Source organism: Amblyraja radiata, chromosome 12, assembly GCF_010909765.2.
Source record: "Amblyraja radiata isolate CabotCenter1 chromosome 12, sAmbRad1.1.pri, whole genome shotgun sequence".
In the NCBI taxonomy this organism is placed as follows: Eukaryota; Metazoa; Chordata; class Chondrichthyes; order Rajiformes; family Rajidae; genus Amblyraja; species Amblyraja radiata.
In genome coordinates this window covers 40,804,532-40,832,341 of record NC_045967.1, presented here as the reverse complement: position 1 = coordinate 40,832,341, position 27,810 = coordinate 40,804,532, and the positions used below count along the sequence as shown (strand labels likewise).

At 40.2% G+C, this 27,810-nt stretch overlaps 1 protein-coding gene across 1 annotated transcript in view; it reads right to left on the bottom strand.

Moving 5' to 3' along the window:
• frmpd3 (FERM and PDZ domain containing 3) overlaps positions 1 to 27,810 on the bottom strand; it is a 114,543-nt gene that overhangs the window by 49,710 nt on the left and 37,023 nt on the right. Inside the window, exons 6-9 of the mRNA XM_033030603.1 lie at positions 17,299 to 17,403; positions 15,001 to 15,108; positions 8,386 to 8,517; positions 5,657 to 5,776 (exon numbers count right to left, since the gene is read on the bottom strand). Of these exons, the coding sequence (XP_032886494.1) occupies positions 5,657 to 5,776; positions 8,386 to 8,517; positions 15,001 to 15,108; positions 17,299 to 17,403 (465 nt within the window). The remainder of the gene's footprint in view (positions 1 to 5,656; positions 5,777 to 8,385; positions 8,518 to 15,000; positions 15,109 to 17,298; positions 17,404 to 27,810) is intronic.

Here is a 27,810-nt window from a genome sequence, read left to right as displayed (position 1 = left end):
TCATCATGCGTCCGCACAGCCGTCTGGAGCGTGTGACGTCATTTGAAGATGGACACAAAATGCAGGAGTAACTCAGCGGGACCGGCAGCATCTCTGGAGAGAAGGAACGGATGATGTTTCGTCCCGAAACGTCACCTATTGTTTCTCTCCAGAGGTGCTGCCGGTCCCGCTGAGTTACTCCTGCATTTTGTGTCTATCTCCAATCGTCTTGGCCCCGTTCTGGGAGTAGGAGTGGGGGCGGGTCCGGATCCGGATCTGCAACTGCCATGAGTCCCAGGCCGAGTTCGGCGATTGTTTGCCTGCTTCTGCTGCTGTTGGAGGTGAGACGTTGCGCCGCGCCAGGGTCTTGGGCCTGTCCCACTTTGGCCGTCAGTTACGCGACAGGCCGGTGGCCCGCGAATATTTAGTTTAGGACAAAGCCGACGCTCCTCCACACCACTCCATGCACCCATCCCGCGCTACCCACACACCACACACAGCCAAGTGGGACAGGCCCTTTAGGAAGTTTGGCATGTCTCCAATGATTCTTACCAACTTCGACAGGTGCTTCATAGGAAGCATCGCAGCATAGTTTAGAAACCACGCTGCCCAAGACCACAATAAATTGCAGAGGGTTGTGGATGTCACCCAGTTCATCACACAAACCAGCTTCTACACTTCAAACAGCCTCAGGAAAACAGCCAACATTATAAAGGGCCAATTATACCCTAGTCATTCTCTCTTCTTCCCTCTCCTGTTGGGCAGAACCTTGAAAGCATGTACCACCAGATTCAGGAACAGCTACTTCCCTGCCGTTATCAGACTATTGAACGTTCTTCTCATAAACTAAGGAAGTAGTCCCGATCTCACAATCTACCTCATCGCGATTCTTGCACTTTTTTAATCTGCATTTTCTCTATAACTGTAATGTGATAATGATATGTGTGACACTATATTCTGCACTCTGACATTTTTTTCTTGGCATTACCTTTAGTACTTGTGCATGTCTCCATTATACTCATGTGTAGTATGATTTGATTGGATAGCTTGCATATAAAGTTTGCCACTGTATCTTGGTACACTTAGCAATAATAGCAACTTTGGAGCAAATCACAAAGGTGGGAGCAGGCAAATGTTTCAGTTGAGAGAGCACCATGAATTAAATTAGAAAGAATTTTAAATAAGTCTAAGCCATGTGCAAATTGGCACAAAGTACCTACGATAAAATATTCTGATAATAGGTAATTTACTTGCGACATTAACTTTATTTCTCCAATCCCATTTGCTGCCTGACCTACTGAATGTTTCTAACATTTTCTGAGATGAAGCAGTATTAATTAATTCATTCATCATTGTTGAAAACATTAACAACGCAGTGGTGCTGGTTTCTGACGGGAACGGTGACAAACGCACCACACATCCTTGTCCTCCAGTTCCTACGGACTTCCACCGCTGGGTATAGGATTTTGGTGGTGTGTGCTTTATCATCATTCATTACAATGCTATGTACGACAGTGATCGCAACTTCTACTGAAGTGTGGATGGCCGTTGGCTCGCTCAACCGCCCTTTGACAGGTCTTGTTTTTAGTCCTTCTGGCAAACAGGTGGGGGAGACGGTTTAGTCACCGACTATCCGACTATGGAGGAGGTAGCACGGGATTACATGGTGCCCGTGGCTGGGTGAACTCCCCCCGACCTGACCTATTAATAGGATGAGATCTATCTCAATGGTAATGGCAGCGATGTCCTTGTGGAAAGGATAAATTGTGAGATATTAAATGATTTAAACTTGTGAGACAGATAGAACATCTGTTATAAATGAAACAAGCCCAAATGTCACTTTGGTAGGAAAGGAGAACAAAGGACAGACTAACTTACAGGAGAAGATAAATGGTGAGGTAAAGAGTTATAGGATAGATCCTTAACAATGAGAGAAACTGCTATTAAGAATCGGTTAAGTTATGGCTGCAACAATTCACGCAATATGGACAGCCAGGACAGGGAACTAGTGACAACAATACATTGGGAGGAAGCAGTTGTAGGGATCACACAGACATAGCTGCAGAAAAATAAGGACTGACATATAAATTAGATAGATTAAATAGATTAAATCCTGAAAAGAGAACTGGCAAAATAGTGGCTGTACCTATTTGCAATAATGATGGAATTAGCAAAATATGACACAGCTATCAGTAATTCACTTGGAGATGGATAAAAGATGAATCAAAAATGATACGGACAGTCTAAAATAGAGCTAAACGAAAAGGAATTGAATCAAGAAATATTCAAAGGAAGGAGGAAATGGATAAATAAAACATAATCTAACAACCCTGGGGAATTTTAATTACTTCAAAATTAATTGCTGAAGACAACATTCAGAGAAGATTAGAAAGCATAGATCCTACAATTTGTTCATGGCAGGTAGCATTTATAGATACCTCAATTAGTGCACAGAATGCATTCCTTGGAATGAGAAAGCTAATGGAATTAGCACCAAAATTATGTATGGGTGCATTCCTGACAATGATGCTGATGTCCCTGTTGCTGCATTATGTTGTCCCTGAAACCTCGGTATGAGAAACTGGAGTTCTTGCAGCAAGGAATTGTTAATAGTGCAGGGTGGAGAGGCTGTCAATGAGGGCTGATGTTGAGGGGGCTGGGGTAAGTAGTGCAGCTGCGCATTACTGTGATGTGGTGTTGAGGGCTGCACCTTGGCTGCAATGTGAGTGCAGTTCATTTCAAGGGATTGACAGTGGCTGTTTCATGCGTAGGCAGAACAATGAGAGAGACTGTAGGATCCAGACATACTGTAGGTCCCAAGCAATGGCCCAACTCACCGTGTTGGCTCAGAAGAAGCCTTCAGCCCCACATCTCAGCAATGAGCGGCACACTGCTGGCCTTGCCTCACCCTGCAACAATCCTCACTACTAGCCTCTCCACACTGAGTCAGAGTCACAGCAAGGAAACAGGCCCTTCGACCCAACTCTTCCACGCCCACCAGAGATACCCATCTAGACCTAAATCAAGACCTGTCAAAGGGTGGTTGAGCGAGCCAACGGCCATCCACACTTCAGTAGAAGTTGCGATCACTGTCGTAGTCTAGTCTCATTTGCCTGCATTTGACCCATATCCCACCAAATCTTTCCTATCCATGTTCCTGTCTCTATGTCCCTTAACTATTGTTATTGTACCTCCCTCAACCACTGCCACTGGCTGCTATCCTTATATCCACCATCCTCTGTGTGAATAAGTTGGCTCTTAAATTCCGATTAAATCTTTCCCCTTTCACCTTAAACTTAAGCCCTCTAAGTTCTTGATTCTTTGGCCCTGGGGGAAAAAGACTGTGTGCAGTTGTGGATGAGTCTTAGCTGTGGAAGTATTAGGTTTCCTGCTATGCATTGCACAGCCAGGTGATGTCTTTTCTGAAGAACAGTGAGTTACATACCTGTTCTCCAGACCAGAGAACCAAATGTGCTATTATAAATCCCTGATCTGTGCAGTACCAACAAAATGAGGATTCACTAATGGATCTACTAATAGAGATTGAACCAGACCAAAATAAAAATAGACATTTAAGGGAATTGGTGCCAAAATATAATAAGGCTATTAACGTGACTCAGTCCAGTGTAATGGACAGGACAAAAGATCACACTGAAAGGTTGGAAAAATAATTTTGCTATGAAAAGAGAGTCTCATAGTCTCTTGCTCAGAGTAGGGGAATCGATAACCAGAGGACATAGGTTTAAGGTAAGGGGGGAAACATTTAAAAGGAACCTGAGAGGGTAACTATTTTATCACAAAGGGTGGTGAGTATATGGAATGAGCTGCCAGAGGAAGCAGTTGAGGCATATACTATTGCAATGTTTAAGAAACAGTTAGACAGGTACATGGATAAGATAGGTTTGTATGGATATGGGCCAAATGCAGGCCGGTGGATTAGTGAAGATGGGACATGTTGGTTGGTGTGGGCAAGTTGGGCCAAAGGGGCCAACGCTGTATGACTCTATGACTAAAAATGCACAATAGTGAGGCACAATACTGAGATGTAAAATATCAAGGGGAAACATTCTATATGATGGGCAATAAATTCCAGGAAAAATATATTTCGCCAAGAATAAGAAGAGACTAAAAATTATTGTGACATGGTAAGAGCGTGGAGGGGAGGGACAAAATGTAACTTGTTTAACTGATAAACATTGGCAGCAGCAAAAAAAATTCAAAGGACAAAGAGGAACTAAGTATTAAAATTTAAAGGAACATAAATCAAAACAATCAAATATTCTGCAGGTTCATAAATAAGAAAAGACTAGAAAAATGAGAGGTTTAAGAAGGAACTGCAGATGCTGGAAAATCGAAGGTAGAAAAAAATGCTGGAGAAAGTCAGCAGGTGAGGCAGCATCTATTGAGCGAAGGAAAGAGGCAATGTTTCGGGTCGAGACCCTTCTTCAGACTGATGTGAGGGTGGGGGGGGGGGGGGAGAAGAAAAGAAGTGGCAGAGACAGTGGGCTGAGGGAGAGCTGAGAAAGGGAGGAGAAAGCAGGGATTATCTGAAATTAGAGAAGTCAATGTTCATACCGCTGGGGTGTAAACTGCCCAAGCGAAATATGAGGTGCTGCTCCTCCAAATGAAAAATGAGAGATATTTCTATTGAAGTATATAATTATTTTGTGGCTTGATAGATAGATGCTTGGAGGATACTTTCCTGGTTAGATTGTCTAGAATAAAAGATCATAGTCACCACTTTGGAATAAGGGGTTAGCTAGTTTGATAGAGAGAGATCACCGGCTTGTACTCGCTGGAGTTTAGAAGGATGAGGCGGGATCTCATTGAAACTTATTGAATAATGAAAGGCCTGGATAGAGTGGATGTAGAGAGGATGTTTCCACCAGTGGGAGAGTCTAGGACCAGAGGGCACAGTCTCAGAAAAAAAGGACGTGAGAGAAAGGAGATGAGGAGGAATTTCTGAAGCCAGAGGGTGGTGAATCTGTGGAATTCATTGCCACAGATGGCTGTGGAGGCCAAGTCTTTCGGTATTTTTAATGTGGACATTGATAGGTTCTTGATTAGGTAGAAAATCAAAGGTTACGAGGAAAAAACAGGAGAATAGTGTTGAGAGGGAAAGATAGATCAGCAATGAATGAATGGTAGAATAAACTCAAAGGGCTGAATGGCCAAATTCTGCTCCTTTCAATTATCAACTTATGACCTTTCTGTTTGGTGATTTGTAAGGAATTATTCCTTTGCTCTTTTTAATCTTATCCCTATGAATCCTATCTTGGTACAACACTCTAGACATTCCTAAATTCTACTGCTGTGATAAAATTCTCCAAGTGTGACTTCACCCTCATATTCTTTCTGATTTGTCACTTTTTCAACTGTTTATTTTCAATTTCCCATGATACCTTTCATATCTATTCAGAACTATGAAATTACATTTATGGGAGTATTATATTATTTACCTTTGTTTAATAGATGAAAATTATACAAACATTTCTTTAGAAAATTAATGTTAAATCCATAATAAGCATAGTTTAGTCTAAGAAAATACTCGATGATCCATGTGAACTTTGCTAAACGCATTTTGTAAAGGTTTTATAGCATGTTCTGTGGCCTTTAGTTTTGTTCGTTTCATCTTTCCCGATCCTTACCAAATGTGCCATTTTTCCACTGGTCTTACCTGAGCATACAAGTAGTCAAATGCCACTGGATCCCTCCTCAGTAGGTCAACTGGGTCCTTTGGAAAAAAGGTGATCCTGAGGATGCATTTCATGGTGTTAAAATGGCTACGTTGCACAACCTAGCAATGGAAATTAAAAACAGAATCTTAATGTGGGAAAAACCATTTGAGTCTCATTAAATCTGCTAAATTAGGTGAATATAAAGCACACTATAGTAAATGGGAAGTTTCCCAATTATTCGGCGGCATGGCAGTGCAGCTGTAGAGCTGCTTCCTTACAGCATCAGAGATCCGGCTTCGATCCCGAATACAGGTGTTGTCTGTACGGAGTTTGTACGTTCTCCCCGTGACCTCGTGGGTTTTCTCAGAGATCTTCAGTTTACTCCCACACTCCCAAGACATACAGGTTTGTGGGTCAATTGGCTTGGTGTAAATGTAAATTGTCCCCGTGTGTGTATAAGATAGTGTTAATGTGCGGGGATCATTTGTCAGTGCGGACTCGGTAGGCTGGAGGGCCTGTTTCCACGCTGTATCGCTAAACTAAACAAAAAAAATTAAACCGCAACTTTAAATATAATGTGTTCTCTGCAGCTTTGTGTTGACATTTATGTTAAAATTTGGCTGCAAAATTAGAATACAGAGTGTCACTGGCAAATATTCAATGATTCAACTTGGCCCACACTGCACTCTCATTACTGCCACATGGGCTCCAAACCTACCCTGGCAGATCAGTTAAGGTGCCTCTTGCTGTTAACTATAAGAGAAACACGTGATAAAGGTACATCTAATTTCAACCGAGGAGGAATACAAATTTGGCACAAACTGGAACAACGTTTCTATGAATTTCACAATTGTTCTCAAATAGACAACTGGCGTAAGAACAAGAAATGTACAAAGGAGTAATTTTCCTTTGAAGAAAGGCTCATTGCTGAAGTAGATTCAGGTGGATTTATTCTCAATCCATCTCTGACCTGTTGAGAGAGGAGCTGGCCAAGGTTGACTGGAAAAGGATCCTAGAAGGAATGACAGTGGAATAGCAATGGCAGGAATTTCTGGGCATAATCCAGAAGATGCAAGATCATTTCATTCCAAAGAGGAAGAAAGAATCTAAGGGGAGTAAGAGGCAACAACCGTGGCTGACAAGGTGAAGTTAGGGATGGAATAAAACTAAAAGAAAAGATGTGCAACATAGCAAAGAGTAGCGGGAGGCCAGAGGATTGGGTAACTTTCAAAGGACAACAGAAGGTAACAAAAAGGGCAATAGGGGGTGAAAAGATGAAGTACGAGGGTGCTGGCCATGAATATAAAGAAGGATAGTAAAAGCTTCTTTAGGTATGTTAAGAGAAAAAGATTAGTAAAGACAAATGTGGGTTCCTTGAAGGAAGAAACAGATGAAATTCTTATGGGGAATAAGGAAATGGCAGAGAGTTGAACAGGTACTTTGGTTCTGTCTTCACTAAGGAAGACACAAACAATCTCCCAGATGTAGTAAAGGACAGAAGATCTAGGGAGACAGAGGAACTGAAAGAAATTTGCATTAGGCGAGAAATAGTATTGGGTAGACTGATGTGATTGAAGGCTGACAAATCCCCAGCGCCTGATGTTCTGCATCCCAGGGTACTCAAGGAGATGGCTCTAGAAATCATGGGTGCATTGGTGATCATTTTCCAATGTTCTATAGATTCAGGATCAGCTCCTGGGGATTGGAGGGTAGCTAATGTTATCCCACTTTTCAAGACAGGAGCGAGAGACTAAAAGGGAAATTATAGACCAGTTAGCCTGACATCGGTGGTGGGGAAGATGCTGGAGCCAACTATTAAAAAAGTAATAACGGCGCATTTGGATAGCAGTAAAAGGATTGGACCAATTCAGCATGGATTTATGAAGGGGAAATCCTGCTTGACTAATCTGGAATTTTTTAAGGATGTGACTGGTATAATGGATGAAGGAGAGCCAGTGGATGTGTATCTGGACCTTCAGAAAGCCTTTGATAAGGTCCCACACTGTAGATTAATAGGCAAAATGAGCACAGAGAATAGATTTTTTTCTCCACATCGTATGGGCTGGGGAATCAAAAACAAGGGAATATGTATTTAAGGTGAGAGGGACATGATGTAATATGAACCTGAGGGGCAACTTTTTCACTCACAGGGTGGTGGGTGTATGGAACAAGCTGGAATTTAGAAGGATGAGAGGGTATTAGAAAGGATGAGAAGGGATCTTATAGAAAATTATAAAAGGACTGGACAAGCTAAATGCAGGAAAAATGTTCCCCATGTTGGGGCAGTCCAGAACCAGGGTCCATAGTCTAAGAATAAAGGGGAGGCCATTTAAAACTGAGATGAGAAAAAAAAATTCACCCAGAGAGTTGTGAATTTGTGGAATTCTCTGCCACAGTAGAGGCCAATTCACTGGATGAATTTGAAAGAGAGTTAGATAGAACTCTAGCGGCTAGCGGAATCAAGGGATATGGGGAGAAGTCAGGCATAATGAATGGCGTTGCAGGCTCAAAGGGCCAAATGGCCTCCTCCTGCACCTATTTTCTATGTCTATGCTTCTATGTATAAATCCAACAGATCCTCTAATGCTTATGCATACTAACCTAAAACATATTACTACTGTATGGACAGAAGCAATGGAAAGAGAGGGAAAATTATCAAAAGAGAAACAAAGGAAAGAGCTGTTACAGCGCTAACGTCAGTGTGATGTTGGCAACTGCCTGTACTAACCTGTATCAAAGTCTCTGCCTCAAGCAGCAGCAGAAGTTTCTTCTCTGGACCTTCATTGCCCACCTCCAGCACCAGTGCAAAGTGTTCTATGCACCTGAGAGACAACCTTTCCTGTAGCGTGAGAATCACGTCCTACAAAAATATAACACTGTTTAGGTCAGAAACTGAGAACTTCTGGTACAGGATTCATAAGGCAGAAACAGTTAATATTATTATAAAATGATGAAGTAAATTTCTCTTTGTCCTGCAATCATTTCTCAATGAGCCATGTTGTTTGGTTACAGTCATAGAACATACAAAGTAAAGCACAGGAACAGGTCCTTTGGCACACAATATCTGTGCCAAACATAATGCCTAGTTAAACTAATCTCTCTGCCTGCATGTGATCCATATCCCTCCATTCGCTACAGATGTATGTGCCTATCTAAATGCTACAATCCTATCTATTTCCACCTATGTCAGTGAGATTGAGGCACCCACCACTGTCTGTAAGAAAAAAACTTGCCGTCTGACTTTAAATGCCTTCTAGTCTTTGGCATTTCCACCCTGGGAAATATGTTCTGATTGTCTACCCGATCATACATCGTACAAAGGATAGTTGACTTTGATAGTGTTTAAGCAACCAACCCTTGAACATCTCTGCAAGGTTTGGCCCAACCATCTTCAGTTGCTTCACCAATGATTTTCATTCCATTGTAAGGCCAAAAGTGGGAACATTTGCTGATGATTTTACAATATTCAATTCCATTCATTCCCCTAAACAAATGAAGCAGTCCATGCCTGCATGCAGCAAGACCCAGGCATTGGTTGAGAAGAGGCAGATAATCTTGCACCGCAAAAACATCAGGCAATGGCCATCTCGAACAAGAAGGAGTCTAACCATGTATCCTTGATGTTTCATTGCAAAATCATCACCGAAGTACCACCAGCAGCATGCTGGAGATGACCATTGGCCAGAAGCACTGATATAGTTTATGGCTACTCCTTGATGTTATACCGTTTCCAACGGTAGGTTTGTTAATATCCCTTGACTCTGACATGATATGCCTTGAATAGCATCCTGGTCACAGTAAAGTGATGTTAAAGCAAATACAGTGCCTGTAAGTTGCCCAATGTCCAAGAACATGCTGTTGAAGGACAAGATTCTATTGTTTGGATTGTTCAAGTCAATTCAAGTTGAGTTTATTGTCATTTGTACGTGCGGTGAGGTACAGGTACGATGAAAATCTTACTAGCAGCAGCATGACAGGTACATAGGCAACACAACAAAAACATAAATCATACATAAATTAGACATAAATTCTGCAAGGCAATGACAATCAAAGTGTGCAAACCACAAGCCATCAATGTAAAACACAATTAGAAATCAAGTCCACAATAGCGCAAGAGGCAGACCATTGTATTCCATTGCCAAGGTAGGATTAGGGTTCTGCAGGTTGGATCAAGAACATAATGGTTGTAGGAAATTAGGTGCTCCTGAACCTGTTGGTGTGAGACTTCATGCTTCTATACCTCTTGCCCGATGGTAGCAATGAGAAGAGTTGGATGGCCCAGATGGTGGGAATCCTTAATGATAGATGCCACCCTCTTGAGGTAGCACCTCATGTTGATATTCCTGAGGGTGGGGACGGCTGTGCTCCTGATGGACTGGGCTGAGTCCACCATGTGTAGGAAAGAACTGCAGATGCTGATTGAAATCAAAGATAGACACACAATGCTGCAGTAACTTAGCGGGACAGGCCATGATGCAACCACACTGGATACTTTCTACATTTCGGGTTGAGACTTCTTCGGGCTCCATTTCGAGTCGAGACCTTTCTCCAGACTCCACCATTCTCTGCAGCCTCGTGCATTCCTATAGCATGGAACAGCTGTACAAGGCCATGATGCAACCACACTGGATACTTTCTACTGCGCATCCATAGAGGTTTGTTAGCATATGCAGTGATATGCCGAACCTCTTTAGATTTCTAAGTAAGTAGAGGTGCTGGCACACCTTCCTCGTAATTACATTTATGTGCTGAGCCCAGGTCATCTGAGATCTTAACGCTCAGGAATTTGAAGCTGCTATCTCTCTCCACTGCCGACCTGCCAATGAAAACTGACACACTGTTTAACGACTTACCCTTTTTGAAATCAGTGATTAGTTCCTTGGTTTTGTTAATGATGAGTGAGATGTGGTTGATGCTGCTCCGCTCAGCCACGGGTTCTATCACTCTCCTGTTTTCTTCATAATTTTCAATGAGGGTGGAGAGAAACCTCATGATGTAATCCTGGAAGCATAGTGCATCATCCATGCTTCTTTGTTGAATCGCCATATCACTAGAAAGATGGCCTTTGAATACACTTTCAGGAACATTGGGTTCGCTGGTACCAAGAGAGGTTTAAAATTACATTTTCCTTGCCATCGAAGAAGTAAGATGATCTTTGGCACCTTAAAGGCCAGAGCAGTTTTCTCATCCTTTAAGATTATTGAGTATGAGACAATTCTTTTCCCTTCCAAAAGAGCTACATCTCACCCACATCAGTCTGAAGAAGGGTTTCGGCCCGAAACGTCGCCTATTTCCTTCGCTCCATAGATGCTGCTGCACCCGCTGAGTTTCTCCAGCATTTTTGTGTACCTTCACCCACATCAAACACTTCTTAAGAAGGAAAGCCACCTTGTGATGCATGGTACCAACTCATTTGGAAAATTTCTGTTACCATGGTGCCTGCACCTGCTGGTTTCTTCATAAGGAAGTATTATCCAGAAATGTTCAAACCAGCCGTGGCTGGCCTTGAGGTGTCAGTACTTTCAAAGATCTAGCATCTTTCTCTTCCTTTTTCAAGTCTTGCCTTACCAATATTGTTTTATCCTGGATCATTATCAAGTTCAAGGGCGCATGCTGCTGATTCTCGTTTTTTATACAGAAGCTTTAACTTTAAGTGGTAACTCCGTGATATTATCTCTGTATAATATCACACTTTTGTAACACATGATGCACTTCCAAGGATAATAGTTTAAGCATCAGGTTTTTTTTGTTTTCTTTGTCATGCATGGTTCACACCATCAACACTGCAACCTTTAGAGAATGGCTGACCTCTGACATTAATTTTTAATTTCTATTAATTGTATCTAGCTTATTGTCAATAGTTACTAGACCAAGTGGGACCCGTTGGGTCCCGTCCCCACAATGCACGGTTGCAGGGGGTGGGCTGCGGTGTCACACACACACTAATCACCCCCCACACACACACTAACCACCCACTTTGATATTATATTAATATTATTCATTCGCTCCTTTTATCCCATCCCCCACCCTATCCACTCAAGCAGAACCCCCAACTCGCAGGCATTGCTAGAGAGGGAGAGGGAGGGGCAGAGGGGGCAGGGGCAGAGGGCAGGGGCAGAGACAGAGGGCAGGGGGCAGAGGGCAGGGGGGCAGGGCTGTAGGGCAGTGGCAGAGGGCAGGGGCAGAGGGCAGGCAGAGGCAGAGAGAGGGCAACGACAGAGGCAGAGAGAGTCAGCAACCTCCCCACCATGCGCCTACACGAGGACCCCGAGCGAGGCAGTGAGGGGGTGAGGGGGTGAGCGGGCGGGCGAGCAGGCGGGCAGGCGGGCAGGCGGGCAGGTGGGTGAGCGACGACCAAAGGACTGTGAGTTGGGCTGCCGCAGTCCTCAGCTATGATCATTAGTCTTCAGTCCAGGGCCCGACTTCATCTCCGGCTGCGTCTTTTGAATAACGGAGAGGAGGAGGGCGAGGTGGGGGTGCCATCACTCGCAGCGCGAGGAAGAAGGCACGCAGACCCATTGTGACGTCACCAGCAAAAGACAGTTGTGTTTAAATTCGAGAAATAAAGCATGAAATTTGCAGATAAGGCGGCTTTGGACTCCATGGGAAAAATGTCTACCAGACTATGTAAAGATTTCATAGTTACCGTGTAGATTTTTCAAGAAGATGTGATTATACACAAACAAACACACAAACACACACACATCCAAGATCAGACTTTTAATAGATACTAGACCAAGTATGACCCGTTGGTCCCGTCCCCTCAGCGCGAGGTTGCGGGGGGGAGGGGGAGGGGGGGTGTGGGAGAGCGGGAGGGGAGGAGGCAGAGAGGAAGGGAGGGGCAGAGAGGGAGGGGGGCAGAGAGGGAGGGGGCAGAGAGGGACGGTGGGGCAGAGAGGGAGGGGGGCAGAGAGGGAGGGGGCAGAGAGAAGGGGCGGGGCAGAGAGGGAGGGCCCCCTCCCCCTCTCCTCCCCCCTTCTCCTCCTCCCTCTCCCTGCCTCTACTTCCCCCTCTCCTCTCCCCCTCCTCCCTCACCTCCCCTCCCCCCTTTCCATCTGCCCTCCACTGCCCCCCACTCCACCCCCTCTCCCCAACCTAACCTCCCTCCACCCCCCTCTCTCCCCCCCTCTCCCTTCCCCCTCTACCCCCCTCTCCACCCTCTCTCTCTCTTTCTCTGCCCCAGGGAGGGGGTAGAGAGGGAGGGGGAGGAGGTAGAGGAAGCACCTACCCAGATCGTAGCCAGCCTCCCCACCAGGCACCGGGCCGGAGCTAGGCTGTGGCTGGCGTGGACCAGAGCGAGGCCCGGTGCAATCTGAGGACGGTCAAAAGCCTGCCGATCATGGCTTCCGCGAGCGGAGGCCCACCCACCAGCGTGACAGATGATTGGGCGGGGAAGAGGGAGAGGAGGCCACTTTTCCATGGCGCTTCCCCACGCCCGCTCTGCGATAACGACTGCCGCCACCATGTTGTAGAACTTCAAGGAGCCCAGCGGAGTGCGCAGCATGACTTGAGCACGTGTTTAGCAGCTTCAATCCAGATCCCTGGGGGGGGGGGGGCCTGGGCCACGTAACTCGCAGCTCGTGGAAAACAGTGCCCAGCAGGCGTTGAAAATTCTGCGCAGCTTGCCGCGAGGAGCAGAGGCATTGTGACATAATACAGTTCACTTCAACTTGTTAGATTCTAAAAAGACCTCAGATTGGTGAACACTTTTAGTAAAAACCTCGAGAAATAATGAATCATATTTTCAGATGAGGTAATTTTCGAGATCATGAGGTAAATCTCTACCGGAATATGTAAAACTTTCACCATTATCGCGTCGGGTTTTCGAGGAGATGTGAATCACAGAAAAACACACAAATACACACACAACTAAATACATCCGCAGCCAAGTTTTCTATTATAATAGATAGATGGATAGATAACTTGCTGTTATTGCTTAGAATAGCAGCAAGCCTCAGGACTGCTGGGGAGATTTGAAGCCTTTTTGAAGGGCTCACAGAATACTTTAAATGACTGTTAAAACACAACGTATGTGCTATAACACAAGATAAGGGCTCAACCGAGAAAATCAAGCTCAATGCCAAAGTAGTATCTAACCTGCTTATGCAAACCTATGTGACAGGACAATACCTAACTCCATATTCAGTAATAAACTATTTACATGTTTACAAACTTTTGCTGAATCCTGATAACAAGCAGAGGTCTTCACAATATGCACTACGAGTGGAGATTGATGTAATTTTTTCTCTAGTGAAAATCCATCATAAATTGAGGACACGTAGCATAAGAAGGCAAGAAGGTTATCGTGGAAATTTGTAAATTGAATTTCCATAAGTTGTGGAATACATGTAGTGTTATATTAATTGATCTGAACTTCGGAAGTAGAATGCAACATTTACTCATGCCTACATCACATGAATATACAGGTAGTTCTGCTATCACGTGACGGTTGTGTTACTTGTGAAACCCTGTGTTATAGAAAATTGTGATATAAAAACAATTGTATCAATGGGGAAAGTTAGTTACGGGCTCAAGAGATTCAGACTTGCAATGACAGCGTATTTTTCTCTTGCAGGATTTTCAAGAATAAAGGTATTTTTAATAGCCATTGTAGATGGTTTATGCATGCAACCTATAATGTAGCTACCTCATCACCACTAACCACGCCCCATCATATTAGTATAACTGTGATATCCTCCCTTTGTTTCCTCCCACTTGGTCCCGGTACGCCTGAAGGCTGGATGCAGTCAGTGCTGGGACGTGTGTGCCATGTGCTATAATAAACTCTTAGTAAAGGTTACAGTGTGTCAGGAATCACTCCTTTACAGCTATGTTTATTTTTGTTAATGCAACCTAAGAAAACTAAAAGATGTGTGTTACACTGTTATAATGTATCATTGCACAAGTGTTAATCCAAGTGTTTGCATGTCAATTTCTATGGCCTCCTGTGGTGAACCTGATACACTCTGTTCTTAAGGGACAATGGTACCTGATTACCGCAAAGAGGTTACATGGATTTCTTTTGCTACTAGACTGTTTTTTTTCCAAGACAGCTTTTTTTTCTGCTTGTCAATTTCCAAAGTAACTTTTAAATGGTTCTCCCGTTCCCATTAAAAGCATATTATAATCAATTCTGCTCATGTAATACAAATAGTGTACCCTCATTCATCAATAACATTGTATCCTTAGGCACATGTTTGTCAGCAGAAATAAAAAGCAAAGCTAAACCGAATTTGCAAGTTTCTGTTTTATACCCAATTAATTTTCACATTGCAAATATTCATAACTTTCTACTTTTTAATCAACACAAATAATTTTCTTTCTTCTTCTTAGACAATCTTACCCTCACAGTTGTTCTACTATCAAAGGTGAACGATTTCATCTGACCGTTTTCCAGATACACATTCAGCACGTTTGAGATCAACATTAGAGTTTCCTCTTTCATAGGGTCCTGATGGAGACAAAAGGAAGTTGATTTTATTCTACTGCCTGCTGTAAATATCCTCCATGCAACCAGCAAAATTGTCCTCATATTTCTGCTTTCAGATCCTCAAATTGTGGCTTTAATCTATACACCACAGTTAAAATTTGAGAATATGCTCGAAGATGAACTGCAAACAGGGCAAATATTGCACAATTAGAACTGGCATTCCTTGGAGGAAATACTTAATTCTCAGGCAACACCGTTAAAAACATCATTGCATTGTTCATGACACTATCTTCCTTCAAACATCGTTGCCATAATCAAGTTTGTTGAGATTGCACTCCCTCAATTCTTATTATCTATGCTTGGTGAGACAATCAAGTGGAATAGCTTCAGTGCCCTTGCCTGCAAGGTTACTTCTGCAGTCCTCCAAATAATTATTCTTGATCTCTTCATATTTTTCAATCACATGCAGTTGCTCGGCAAACCAGCTAAAATCATGGTGTAAGTTTTCACATTGCACAATCTCTCCTGATCCACCCACTGGCTCAATGTCATCAAACCGCTTGTCCGACAATCAATGCTGGACAAAGAAACAAAAATGTTGGGTACACTTAAGTCTTTGAATCCATTCATTTCCTTGCCAATTGCTTCAGACTCAATCTTTGAGTTGTACTTTATGCAGAAATGAATTTCCAAAACATTTTGTGGCAACACAAAGTGGCTGCTTCTATCTCTGTAACCTCACCTGACTCCATCTGTGCTTCAGCTCAAGTGCTGCAGGATTCTCACCCATGCCTTTGTATTTCTAGGCCTGAATGTTTCTGGCTGCCGTGCATCTTCTCTCCCCTTGTCTGCACTCTGTTAACTTGAGGTCAGCCAAAACACTGCTGCCTGTGTCCAAACTTGTCCCAGTCCAACTCACCCATTAATCTTGTGCTTGCTGACCTAAATTGGCTCCTGAATAAAAAATGTCAGATTTTAATGTTTTGGTTGGTGTTTTCAAACCCTCCATTGCTGTCCCACCTCAACTCTAACCTCATCAAGCCAGGGTCCTTCAATGTGTCCAGAAACATTCTACTATTGGTGGCCTCATCTGCTGCTACCAAGGTACTATGCTCCTGAATTTCCTCCCCAAACACTTCAACCGTTCTATCCTCCTTCAATATGCTCTTTTGACCAATTTCTGGACATTTGCTAAATAACTGCTTTTTAGCTGAGTGGCAAATTTTGCTCCATAGAGAACTGGTTAATTGGCCACTTAACCCATATTCACTTTCTGTCTAAGAAAATATCAGTGACTACACCATACATAATTTCCCAAGGTCCTTTCAGTTATAACAAAAATAATGCTAGTGTCTTCCATATTCATGAGGCAACATAAAGCACTTAGGAGCCAATTAATTTCTTTTCTGAGATGCATTGGTATTGTAAATGATTGCTGTTGTTAAATTGTTCATAGCAAGGCTCCGGAAATGGATAGGGATACGTGACCAGTTAATCTAAATGGAGGCATTGCAGGAAAACGAAATTATGTTGGGAAACTGGGAACAGTCCTTTACTTTAAATGGGAGCATTTACTTCTAACTATACATTGCCCACTCACTCCTGTACACAATTTCAATGAAGGACATGCATTCACGTCTCTTGCCAGGGTTATGAAACCAAATCTTTATTATGGTGGTTAGGACCTACTGCCAAACTACATTGCAAATTGGATGCATTTTAACTGAGGAAGCAATTGGATGTACAATTTCTGAAGACTTATGTTTCTCGCCCTCATTTGAATGGTACTACTGATACTCATGGAATTTCCTCAAATCACTACCCATTTCTGATTTAATTTGCCATTGATTCCTGGTGGATGGCAGTTGAAAGTGATGGGTTCAGAGTAGATTTCTGAATGATGCTGGGGACCAATAAATGTTATTCAGGAATGGGATTCAGTGAAGTTCACAACAGGGGCATGGAAGCCAGTAGCTGTGGATGCCCAAAGTATCCTTTTGGGTCAAGACAACATGGGCTCCACTGCAACTCATGGATTTCAAGATGCTCTTTGGACATTAAAGTGGAGGTGGCAGGAATACAGCATAAACTCCTCCCATCATCTTAACTGGCAACTATGCCACTCTAACCAAGCAGGCAGGTGGTGTTGTGATGGGTATTTGTGGGTTAAACTTTCCCTTTAGCATCTAACGCATTGCTGCAAGTACTCACAGAATTATTTCCATTGACTGTAACCTCTTCGGAAAACCGCACTTTGACAGGGTTTGTCCGAAGCTGTGCTTTCTTGGCGGCACTGATAAAGGCAGATTTTGGAGACTGTGAAATAAAAAGCAACATCAGTGATGATTTGTCAGTATTAGAGCAGCGCTCTACTTCCATCCAAACACCTTGTCGAACAAATAGTGCCAAGCCAGCTTATGAATATTTTATGAAGAAGGCAATGAAGTATATTAAATAATTCAAGTTTTAATTGATCACATTGGGTGCTTGGGAAAGTGATAATTAAGTTTTTGATTTTAAACTTGTCTTTTTTTCATTTAGTCTGTCCAACCAAACTGTTAATTTGTTCAACAAGTAACTACAAAATGATCAAGGTCCCAGAATTTCCCACCAGGAACGAACTGCATGCTCTTGTCATTGATTTCCATCAGGTGATAAGTTCTGCTCTGCTATTGCCAACTTGCAATTGCAAGCCAGCTCCAGCCTTTAGTCGTGGGGGTCTGATTTGAAATCAGAGCGTTGTGTCATATTATTGTGGTATGGTGGAGCTTAATCTAGCCTAAAACATAACTCTACGAGCTTTGACAGCCGGCAAAGCCATATCAAATTCTAAGCCATTCAGAAGCACATAAAATGTGCAACAGCTACTAAAAATCAAATAATTAATGAAAAATACATTAAAATATGCAAGTGTTGAAACACTTTTATACAACCAAAAGCATTTCACTACATATATTGCTAAACTCAATTTAAATAATATAAGCAGTATAATGTTTACTTTTTTTCTTTGCAATCATTCTTCTCCATTCTTCATTCAAAATACATGGAGACACTGTTTTTGCATAACTGAGAAATTGCCATGGCAATCCCAAACTTGGTGCATGTGCAGAGAACAGTTGGCAATTCTTTTTTAATATCTTTTTTTATTAAAGGTAATCAATTACAATGCTTCAAACAATTTTATATCAAATTAATTCAATTTGCATTAAGTAAAACACTAATAATACTTATCTACTATTTTTTTTTAGAAATAATGATAGAAAAAGAATAGAACAGTTATAAATCATTAAGAGAGTGATTAAATAATAATTTGATTATATATAAGAAAGAAAAGAGAAACGAAAAAAAAAAAAAAAGAAAAACCACAATATATATTGTTAATAACACTACTACAAGTGATAGTATCAATAAAGACATATATGTTAATTCCAATATAAAAATGAATTATTCTCACCAAATCCCGCAGGGTGCACGCCGAGCTGTGTTGCCAAGAACAGCTACTTCTCTAAATACTGTATATATGGAGACCATATCTGTTCAAAAGAATTATACTTGTCCAATAGGACAAATCTAATTCTTTCCAGATGTAACGTCTCCATCATCTCTGCTGCCCACATTTTGGTTGTGGGGGATAATGTTCCCTTCCAAAATTTCAATATGATTTTTTTCCCAATTATCAAACAGTAATCAAAGAAATTTCTTTGATTTACTGTAAGTGATAGATGTAAATCCGGAATTCCAAATATTATTAGCTTTGGGTTAGGGTCCAATTTAACTTTGATGACTTCAGAAATAACTTTAAAAATTTCTGTCCAGTAATAATTCAATTTAGGACATGTAACGAAACTATGTATTAAATTTGCCTCTGCTTTCTTGCACTTATCACAAATAGCGGAGAGATTCGGAAAAATACTATTTAATTTAGTTTTCGAATAATGTAACCTATATAATACTTTAAATTGTATCAATATATGTCTGGCGTTTAATGAACACCGGTGTATTCGTTGTAGACTTTCTTCCCAGTTTTCTTTTGTTATAGCCAATCCCATTTCATTTTCCCATGCTTGACGATATATTTCCGTTATTGGATTCTCCTTATCCAAAATGATGTTATATATATAGGCTATTAATTTTTCTGTATTTGGATATAAATTAAACAGTTCGTCTAACAGTCCTGCTTCTTTATTTTTATAATCTTGTGTATTGGATTTAATATAATCTCTAATTTGTAAATACCTAAACAAATGTTGTGGAGACAATCCATAAATATCTTGTAACTCCTGGAATAAAAGAAATTTTCCTTTTCTATAAAGGTGTTCTATCCTTGTAATTCCTAAATCATCCCATTGTTTAAACCCCCCATCTAATATAGCAGGTTTAAACAATGGGTTATTCATAATTGGTAATCTAAATGAGAGATTATCCAAATGTAGAGTCTTAACTATTTGTTTCCAAATACGTCTATTATTATATATTATTAGGTTGTCTTTATAATTTTTTTTTTGTACTTCCGTTGGTGCAAAAATTATCGAACCTACATTGAAAGGTAGACAGTCTTCCTTTTCTATATTTAACCATGTCGGTTCATGATCCATATTTACCCACCAGAAATTCATATTCTTAATCTGAACAGCCCAAAAATAATATAAAAAGTTTGGAAGTGCTAATCCTCCATTTATCTTAGCTTTGCATAGATGTTTTTTATTTATTCTGTGATTTTTATAATCCCAAATAAAACTATTAACAATATTATCAATTTAAAAAAAAAAAGTTTTCGGAAGAAAAAAAGGAATAGCCTGAAACAAATATAACAACTGTGGTAGAAATACCATCTTTATGGCACTTATTCTACCAATCATGGATATAGGAAGTGTTTTCCAATATAAAATATTTTTTCTAAGTTTATCTAATAGTTGAGGATAGTTGGATTTTATTAATGAGTTATGAGTTTTAGTTACGTTAATCCCTAAATATTTAAGTTTGTCTGTAACTACTTTTAATGGGTATTGTTGTAATGTATTTAGATTTATTCCTGTTATTGGCATAATCTCGCTTTTATCCCAATTAATCCTATACCCAGAAAATGCACCAAACTTAGTTATAATGTTTAGCAGGTTGGGAATACTAATTTCCGGTTTTGTAATATAAATCAAAACATCATCTGCATATGAAGAAATTTTATTAATTGTTGTATCAGTATTATAGCCATATATTTCAGATTCAGATCTAATTTTTTCCGCCAATGGTTCTATCACCAATGCGAACAATAAGGGTGATAACGGACATCCCTGTCTGCATCCCCTAGAGAGTTTGAATTTGGCTGATAAAATTTGGTTAGTCAAAATTCTTGCAATAGGATTCGAGTATAAAATTCTTACCCATTTACAAAATCTATCCCCCAATTGAAACTTTTCCATTATATTAAATAAATACATCCATTCCACCTGATCAAACGCTTTTTCTGCATCTAATGATATAACCGCTAGTTCCGTATCTCGTATTCTTTTTGAATATATAATATTAAACAAGCGTCTGAGATTATGGGATGAATAACGTTTTGGGATAAAACCTGTTTGATCATAATGTATTAATTTATAGATCACTAAACTTAATCTCCTAGATAAGACCTTAGTTAATATTTTTTGGTCTGTATTTAAAAGGGCAATCGCTCTATATGATCCAGGATCTTCCAAATCCTTATCTACTTTAGGGATGAGTGTAATTGTGGATTCATTTAGAGATTCTGGTAATTTTCCTTGGTCATATGCATATCTATACATTATTTGTAATCTTGGAGAAATCAGATCTTGAAATTTTTTATAAAATTCTGCACTCAGGCCATCCGGGCCCGCTGCTTTTCCGTTCTTTAGCGAACTAATTGATTCTATAATGTCTTTTACTGTTATTTCAGCATTTAACAATTCTCTACCTTCCTGATCTAAGCTATTGATTTGACATTCTTGTAAAAATATTTCCATACTATCTGTTTGTCCTGTTAGTTTTGACAAATAAAGATTTTTATAATATTGTAAAAATCTATCATTAATATCTTTTGGAGTAATCAGTATATTTCCATACTCAGATCTAATTCCGTGTATCATCTTCTCATCTTCTAATTTTCTAAGCTGTCGTGCTAGTAATTTTTGTGGTTTATCTCCAAATTCAAAATACACTTGTTTAGTTTGTTGAAAAAGTTTAATAACTTGATTAGAATATATTTTATTTAATCTATATTTTACTGATGCAATTTTATTACTTAACTCTTTGGAAGGCTGTTTTATATTTTCATTATCTAGACGTTTTATCTCATTTTCTAAATTTTGTTCTATTTTTCGATTTTCTTTATTGAGATGTGCTTGTGCGGATATTATTGCGCCACGCATGAATGCCTTAAATGTGTCCCAAATAGTGATGGGGAAATTTCAGGATTATCATTAGTTTCAAAAAATAATTTAATCTGATCCATCACATATTTACAACAGTCATTGTCCTTTAATATCTGAGGGTTAAATCTCCAGGTAGTAGTTTTATTAGATATATCTTTTAATTTTATCTTAAATGTTAATGGCGCATGATCCGAGATGATAATATTATGATATTTTGCGTCATACGTAAAAGGAAGTAATTTAGAATCTATTAAAAAATAATCTATCCTCGAATAGGTTCCATGTACGGGCGAGAAAAAAGAATATTCTCGTCCGGATGGATTATCTAACCTCCAGATGTCTTTAATATTAGATGTATTGATAAAAGCATTTATGAATTTACTTGATTTCGAGGCAGCTTTCCTTTTTGCAAATGATCTATCTAGATAGTTATCTAAAGTACAATTTAAATCACCTCCAATTATTAAATTGTGTTGAGTGGATATAGGAATATTATTAAATATTTTCTTAAAAAATAGTGGATTATCAAAATTAGGGGCATATATATTCATTAAAATTACCTTTTTTGAATATAATTCCCCTGTAATTATTACATATCTGCCTTCTTTATCCTCTATAATAGAACTTTGTATGAAAGGTATACCTTTGCGAATAATTATTGCAACTCCTCTAGATTTATGTATAAATGTAGAATGATACACTTTAGAAATCCATTTAGCTGTTAATCTATGTTGAGCATCTTTTTTAAGATGAGTCTCTTGAAGGAAAATGACATCTGTCTTCAATCTGTTCAACTGAGCTAACACCTTTCCCCTTTTAATTGGTTCATTAATTCCTTTTACATTCCAACTGCAGAAGGTTACTCCATCACCCCCAGTCTTCACCTTTATATCATGCATTTCACTATTAGGGCGGCTTTTTTTGGAGTAGCCTTCTTGACTCCCCCAGCTCCCCGTTGTGCCCGGACATCAATCCAATGAGAATTTCTATCCACCTTAATCCGCATCTATGTCTTCTTAAACTAAATACACAATATCCTTCACATCTACATTCAAATAATATATAATATAAGATCAATAAAAAACGAAAACAATAAGAAATATCAATAATAAAAAAAAAGTAAAGGGTGTTAATAGGGTGCTCAGAAAAAAAAGAAACTACACTTATATAGTGTGTAGTATGTGAAGGTGAAAGCCACACTAACGTGGCCATTAATCTAAAGACTTCCGTTTAAAAAAAAAAAAAAAAAGATGTTAATTATACCAGCTCCTATCTCAAATGCTATATATATTGGGGTGGGGTACTAACTTTATATACTTAGTACTTAGTAATTATTTCTATTATTCATATTACTATTTGCTAATTACTAATATCAATTGTATTTAATACTGTAATATGTAATACTATTATCATGGAATAATTAAATATTTTCTAATAATTAATACAGAACTACAACTAAATGTCCATTATTCCACTTCCTTCTAAGTGAGTATTTCATAACCACAGGTCGATGATAAAAGTTCAGCCCTCTCCTTCTCCCTCGGGTCCTTCCTCTGCGTCTTCTCTCTCTTCATCTTCTGGCTTCTGCTGTATGCCTCGGGCGAATTTCAATGCTTCAGTATACTTAACGAAACGATATTCCTTGTCATCATAAGTTACTCTCAGTGTTGCTGGGTACATCAAGCCATATCTCAGATCCTTAGTATTCTGTAAATTCCTCAGGATACCTCTTGTTTCTCTAAATAGTGATCTTTTCTTGGCCACTTCTGCTGGGTAGTCTCTAAAAATACTGATGTTGTCTCCCTCATATTTCAGGTTTCTCTTTTTTATTATTATCTTCATCATTTCTTCGAAGACATGATCAAAGGCCACTTTTACAATCATTTGTCTGGGCGATGAACCTATCCCAGGGGCCCGTCTTAGAGCCCTATGTGCACGGCTCAACAGGGGTTCTTGATCCAAATTCAGAATATCCTTTAAAAGTTTTGCAACAAATTTTCGAGGATCTTGACTCCCCTCACGACCTTCGCTCAGACCAACTATACGCAAATTTTTACGGCGTTGGCGTCCCTCCAGATCAATACATTTCTCGTTTGTTTTGCGTAATAATTCTGAGAGGCGTTTGTTCTCGGCACGGAGTTTTTCGGTCTCCTTAGTATTCAGTTCAGCAATCTTAGTTAGCTCTTTAATTGCTTCGCCTTGTTGGTCTAGCGAAATTATAGTAGGATCTATCTTGCCATCCAGCTTTCTTTCCATCCCAGCAGCTATATCCTTTACCTCCTCGATTTGAATTTGTAACTCGGCATTAGCCTTTTCCTTCCACTCATCCATCATATTTCTTACCGTCGTTATAACTTGTTTTATTAAGTCTTCTTTAATGTTCTCTTGAGCCACCAGCATATCCGCTTTTAAACTTTTTATCTCCTCCTTATACTCCTTCCTCTGCTTCTTTATCTCACCTAGAATGGTAGTCTTGAGTTCCTCCATTTCAGCTTTCCTCTGTGAGACATCTTCTTGAGAAGCAGCAGCAGCACCCGAGCTCAGGCCTGTTTCCCTTCTCATAGATTTTTTTCCAGTGGTGGGGGGAGGGGAGCGCTGGGTCATAATTTCTTCTTAAAATCGCGCGCCTGATGACGTCACGCACCTTTTAAACGCTGCCGGAGCCGTTTGCAATCGATCTCCTGTGGTAAGTGCGTTTGTTTGACCCTTTTACCCCCGTTTTTAATTCAGTTTTTTGCGGAGCTGTAATGGCGCGATTCCACTCACATCGTGGCGCCAACCGGAAGTCTCAGTTGGCAATTCTGTGAAGAGTTCGTGGATTTCCCCATGAAGTCCGACTCAAAGTATATTTTGCATTTGTATCCGTGAAGTGAAGCGTTTGCTGACAGACAAGGAAGATGCGTACAAGAGAATAACAAGGAAATTGTACAAATAGGCAATCCAAATGAGGGCAGTTTAACTATGACACGAAAAATGTAATTGCTCTAGAGGCTCCACCTCTTTAGTCGGGGAGTAGTGCTTGCTTGGCACTTGTTTCACTGGATAGTCTTCATGTTAGCACATATATGACACTCTTTGATTAACAGAGGTGACCAGGCTGTAACTGACTATGATGTTATAAGGCAAACATGATGTGGTATAAAGTTAGAAAATGATTGTTTCTTAAACTGCCAACCCTCTCATAAACTTTGGGTCCTAAAAAGACTCATTGGCCTGAAATGATTTTAATTTACTTTTCTTTTCCTCAGTGGCAGTGATTGTGAACTGGTGAAAGATTTTCTTTACACGGAAATCCATTTTGCAGTTTGCTCACTTTCCATCCCTGACTAAATGAGCACTAACATGAACATAGCTTGAAAGATTTAACTTTGAAACCAGAAAGAAGAAGAAAAAATATTTATCAACTTACAATATTAATCTGCGATTGCTCCCAAACTTCCCTGTCAATTGACTGCATCAGTAGTATTCCACTGGATCGGTCAAGCCTTTAAATAAACATTTTAATGTCAGTGTGCACTTAATGCAAAATGAGCCCTATCTATTAAGAGGTCATATTTTATGCTCTGTTACACTGTCAATGGAGCTGATCTCCTGCCAGTGGCAGTAAGTTTATGTCTCGTGTGTGGCCTTCAGTTTGAAAGCCTATAACTTCTGACAGTCTTAAAGGATATTGTAACCCTAAACCACGATTCAACATTTTTCTTACATTTTCATTTCACAATTCTTATCTGAACAAATGGACAAAATAACTATTAATCTCAATTTGACGTAACAGCCTAAAGCTTTCCACAGATTTGTCCAGAAAATTCACTTCCAATTTAAAGATCCAATGCAATTGGAATTTTAATCGACACAGCAAAATCCATGATATTGTGCTGGGAATCTGTAAAGAGCTTAAGCATGTCTCGGCAACAATCTGTGTTATAATATAGTTGCAATCCATCACATGCTCAACAAGACTAATGTAGTCTTTTTGGCAAAAAAATCTATTTGTTCAAATCTTAAAACGGCCTTGAAAAATTCAATCTATCTTTTTTCCATTGTTGATCTTCCCTCTACCGATGCCACATAGAAAGTAGTCCTTATCCTCTTTCTGGCAATCCTTGTTCGAAAATCAGGACTAATTTCAACATGATTTTGTCATGTCTTTCCCAGAAACTTCCATATGCAATAATAATTATTAGCAACAACATATGCATGCTTGTTCTTTCAGTAAACTTTTTAATTTATAAGTTTCTCCTAATTTCGTTATGACTTTACACACTGTTCAGGGTGGAAGAAAAATCTCCTCTCAGCTATATGTGGGGGAGAGAAAACCAATGAATTCCTTATCATTTAATTTAGTTTAGTTTAGTTTACTTTAGAGATACAGCACGGAAACAGGTTCTTTGGCCCACCGAGTCTGCGCCATACACTACAGCGATTCCTATACACTAGCACTATCCTACACACTAGGGACAATTTACAAATTTTACCAAAGCAAATTAACTTACAAACCTACATGTTTTTGGAATGTGGGAGGAATCCAGAGCACCCAGAGAAAACCCATGCAGTCACGGGGAGAACATACAAACTCTGTAGAGGCAGCACCTATACAGACAGAGACCATTGGTCTCTGGCGCTGTACGACAGCAACTCTACCACTACCATTTGTCACCATATTTACAATTTAATTATGAATTACAAACAGATAATTCTTTGCATTTTCCAAGATATATGCCATTCCAGTAAAATAGCAGCAATTAAAACTAAAACAGAAATGTATTTACTCCCTGTGTTTAATCAATTAGTTGGAATAATCTGTAAATTAGATTTAACAATAAGGGCTCTCAGCAATGAAAGCTTGTTTACCTTTATTCACCCAGCAGTGCTGACTGGCTGTTAATTAAATTTGTTTTCCATGTTTAATTTTAATTTTGTTAATTATTCTGCTTAATTTGGAGATATTAGTCATGGTTTTCACCTTTTGCATTTGGCACACTGTGATCTTCAACCCATTTGCAGAAAAATGCAAATAGTTTGATTCAAATATTTAGGGAAGGTGAAATGGATGAATTTCAGAGGACACAAATGAATGAAGACCGACCAGAACATCCACGAGAGGGAAGGCGAGCAGTTGGAAATGGTTATGCATGTAGGCACAAATTATGTGGGTATTACGGGGAAGGAGGTTCTGCAACGTGAGTATAGAGAATTACGTAGAAGGCTGAAAAGCAGGACTTCTAGTGTGGTTACCTCTGGGTTGCCTCCAGTACCTCGTGCTAGTGAGGGTAGGAACACGGAGATAGGGGATCTGATGTGTGGCTGCGAAGTTGGTGCAAGGGACAGGGATTTAGATTTTTAGATCACTGGAATCTCTTCTAGGGCAGGGGTGACCTGTACAAAAGGGACGGGTTGCACCTTAATTGGAGGGAGACTAACATTCTGAGTCTGAAGAAGGGTTTTTGGCCCGAAACGTTGCCTATTTCCTCCGCTCCATAGATGCTGCTGCACCCGCTGAGTTTCTCCAGCTTTTTTGTGTACCTAACATTCTGACAGGCAGGTTTGCTGGTGCTACACAGGTGGGTTTAAACTAAACACAGTGGGGGGGGGGGGGGGGTGGAGTCAACAAACGTGGAAGCGTATGCGTGCAGTTAAAAGGGAAGAGAGTGTTGGAAAGATCATGTTTAAACCAACAGGGCAGGGGGATGGGAACCAATGCAAGGAGACAGAGGGCCATAAAAGGAGGACAGAAGCAAAAGATAGAAGGGAGATAAGAATAACAATCCTGACAGCTTTGTGCCTTAATGCGAAGAACATTCGTAATAAGTTGGATAAATTAAATGTGCAGTTAATAGTTAAGGAATATGATATAGTTGGAATTAGAGACACGGCTCCAGGGTGACCAAGGCTGGGAGCTAAACATGCAGGGTATTCGATATTCAGGAAGGATAGACAGAAAAGAAAAGGTGGTGGGGTGACATTGCTGGTTAAAGAGGAGATTAATGCAATAGCAAGGAGAGACATTAGCTTGGATGCTGTAGAATCAGTATGGGTAGAACTGCGAAATAGCCAAGGGCAGACAATGCTTGTTGGAGTTGTATACAGATCATCAAACAGCAGTAGGGAGGTTGGGGGCAGCATCAAGCAGGAAATTACGGATGTGTGTAGCAAAGGTACAGCAGTTATCATGGGTGACTTTAATCTACATATAGATTTGGACAACCAAATTGGTGGCAGCGCTGAAGAGGAGAATTTCCTGGAATTTATACGGGATGGTATTTTAAACCAATATGTAGAAGAACCGACTAGAGGGCAGGCTATCCTAGACTGGGTATTGTGTAATGTGGAATGATTA